At 41.7% G+C, this 2,653-nt stretch overlaps 1 protein-coding gene across 4 annotated transcripts in view; it reads left to right on the top strand.

Annotated features, from left to right (window-relative positions):
* Nucleotides 1–2,653, top strand: part of col16a1 (collagen, type XVI, alpha 1) — an 88,634-nt gene that overhangs the window by 24,017 nt on the left and 61,964 nt on the right. For all 4 annotated transcript variants that reach the window (XM_032535244.1, XM_032535245.1, XM_032535241.1 and 1 more), the window contains 2 exons: nt 1,999–2,067; nt 2,161–2,278. In XM_032535244.1, the coding sequence (XP_032391135.1) occupies nt 1,999–2,067; nt 2,161–2,278 (187 nt within the window). The remainder of the gene's footprint in view (nt 1–1,998; nt 2,068–2,160; nt 2,279–2,653) is intronic.

Here is a 2,653-nt window from a genome sequence, read left to right as displayed (position 1 = left end):
TTCAATTTATGTTTCTGCATACACAATTGACCGTTAGCTAAGTCCCATCCTCCTTGGTTACTGTTGCCGAGCCTTTTTCATTCTCACAAAGAAAATGCAGTTTACAGTGATAATGGTGACAGAATTACTAAATGAAATTTGCAGCAATTTGCAGGGGTCTTCGATTTTACACATAAGTAAAGGGAGGGGATAAAAGTACATTCAGATTCCTAGCCGACAGTCATGGATTTTGTCTGACCTTTTAGTAATTCCAGCTCATTCATTTTATTGTAACATATCTTTATTGAATTTATTGAACATACAAGAAACAGCAAGACATCCATGGAGTAAAGAATAAAGCCCTCATTTTTACCCCTTAAAAACCACTAAGACAACAACAACAAACATTTCACAAAAACTACAAAAAACACAGAAGATTTGCACAGCTGAGGCATACTCAACATAATCAGTCAAAATGGGTTGCTTAAGCCTGTGTGTGTGTTATCTGGAACTGTTGATAGAACTATGCACTAGTGCAGAACACAGGACCTTCTTCCTGTATTTACTTTCTTGCTCCCACCCCAGACACATGGGACCAATAAGAGGAGAGAACGTTATCGCGTTTTATGAAATGACGCATTTTGGTACACTTCTATTTTTCCAACCGAACCCAAAGGAAACCGCTCCAAGTTTACAAACTCATCAACTGATTTGGACCAGAGCAAACTAATTCTAGGTGTTAAAAAAACGTCCTTAAATATGCAAATGCTAGCTATGCGCAAGCTATACTGCTAAAAGACTGAGGCTAAGGCTAAACTTCCCAAAAACAAGTGTAAAGCACTGTCGGGAGAAGATAGCCTTCGGTGCTTTCTGCCAGTAATCCTTCTAGTGATGTCGAATAAATAGTTAAAAACCAAAAGTCGATATTAATATTAGACTTACTTGACTCATAAGTATCAGTTTTCAGTTGCTGTTTGGTTAGTTTTAGACACCAAAGCTACCTCGTAAGTAGCAAGAAATAGCCACCTTAGCTACCTTATCTAATTAACCAGGCATGCTAATGTTTGCATCTTAACATTATAGAGAAGATACACATGCAGTTTAACCTAGTTTCCGGTTTTAAAATAAATGATTTAAAAAAAAGTCACCACCATCTTTAAATATAGATCATTGTGCTCATTTGGTCCACATGGTGCGCATGAGTTAGCCTTGAATGAGGTTGAATTAAAATATCTAACCTTCAGCTTCACATTAATCATTTAAAATATTACCAAAAGCAACAGCCGCTTAAAGAAAATCACACAGTTTTTATTTGTGGTTAACGGCGGGCACAACCTGCTTTCACATTCTCTGCAGCCAGAGTAAAAAACCATGCCCTGTAGGACGTCTCGCTCGGGGGCATTGGTCCTTGAGCCCCAAAGAGATCAATTAACTGTGGATCACAGCGACTCACGGGGTCGATGTCTACCTGTACAAGCCCAGTTTTTCCTCACATCACACATCTCCCCTCTGTAGTGAGGCAGGCCGCTCTGACAGGCAACACTTTTCTCTGTAACCTCCCCTGACAGGGTGAGAACATATCCATCAAACGGGGGCTACCGCGACAGACAAGCGTGGTGCGAGACAACTTGTCAGACGAGGCTGTCTTCCTCTCTGCACAGCTTTGCCCTCATTTCATCTTGCTCTGTGTTTTACACTTTTTGTTCGACTCTCTTTCACCCCAACCAACTCCCCTCTACTTCTCCTTCTTCAAGATCAATATTTTTCGTTACTCTCGAACGCATGTATGTTTGCACTTGCTTCTTCTCTCTCTCTCTCTCACACAAGCTCTGTCCATTCCACCCGGCAGAAGTGTAAAAAGGTTGCATTTGAAATCACTTCCATCCAAAGTCTCATGTGCTCTTTTTTGACATTTTATGAATGCTTCAACTATTCTACAGATCAGGATTTTTGCTGTTGACGCACCCGCGTTTCGACTTAATGTCCATTTGCTTAACCGTGTATGTGTTGGCTTCACAGATGAACAGTGCCCATCCTTACAAGTGGATGAGTGGAAGTTTCCCCAGGCTGCCAGGCAAAATATCACAGGTGAAAAGACTTCAAGCTTGAATTGGCAAACAGACACATATCTTTCTCCGAGTGTTATTCGTGTGGGTGCTGATCGATGCCATTTGTTATTAGGTTTCAATCTGGTGAGGCGATTCTCCCTGCTCAAGAGTACAGATGTCAAGAAGATCCGCAACCCTCGAGGACCCGTCATCCTCCGCTTGGGCAAAACTGCCCTCCTACGTCCCACCGAGTGAGTTTACATGTCTCTCACTGCCGCTTTGGGTTTTTTTCAGCAACCTAAAGACAAATACATCTCACACAAGCACATTGTTTTAGCTTTAGGTTGTAGAGATTGTATTACAGGAAGTGAAATAAAGTGCATTTTTTTGCTGTTTTTTTCTGTCAGTTTAATGTCGATAGGCTCTTACAGTCCATGCCGTGTATGAACAAAGAGCGATGCAGAGAGATTGGACACCGTATGGCGAAGTAGCCTCTGAACCCTCACGCAACATGTCAAAGCTGTCCAGCGGCTGTTTTTTAAAAAGCACTCGGTGAACCATACACCACGGGTCGATCTCTGATTGCATTTCCAGAAATACCACTTCATTTCTCTCACCACTTACAC

Source organism: Etheostoma spectabile, chromosome 14, assembly GCF_008692095.1.
Source record: "Etheostoma spectabile isolate EspeVRDwgs_2016 chromosome 14, UIUC_Espe_1.0, whole genome shotgun sequence".
In the NCBI taxonomy this organism is placed as follows: domain Eukaryota; kingdom Metazoa; phylum Chordata; class Actinopteri; order Perciformes; family Percidae; genus Etheostoma; species Etheostoma spectabile.
This window is presented reverse-complemented; position numbering and strand designations above follow the sequence as displayed.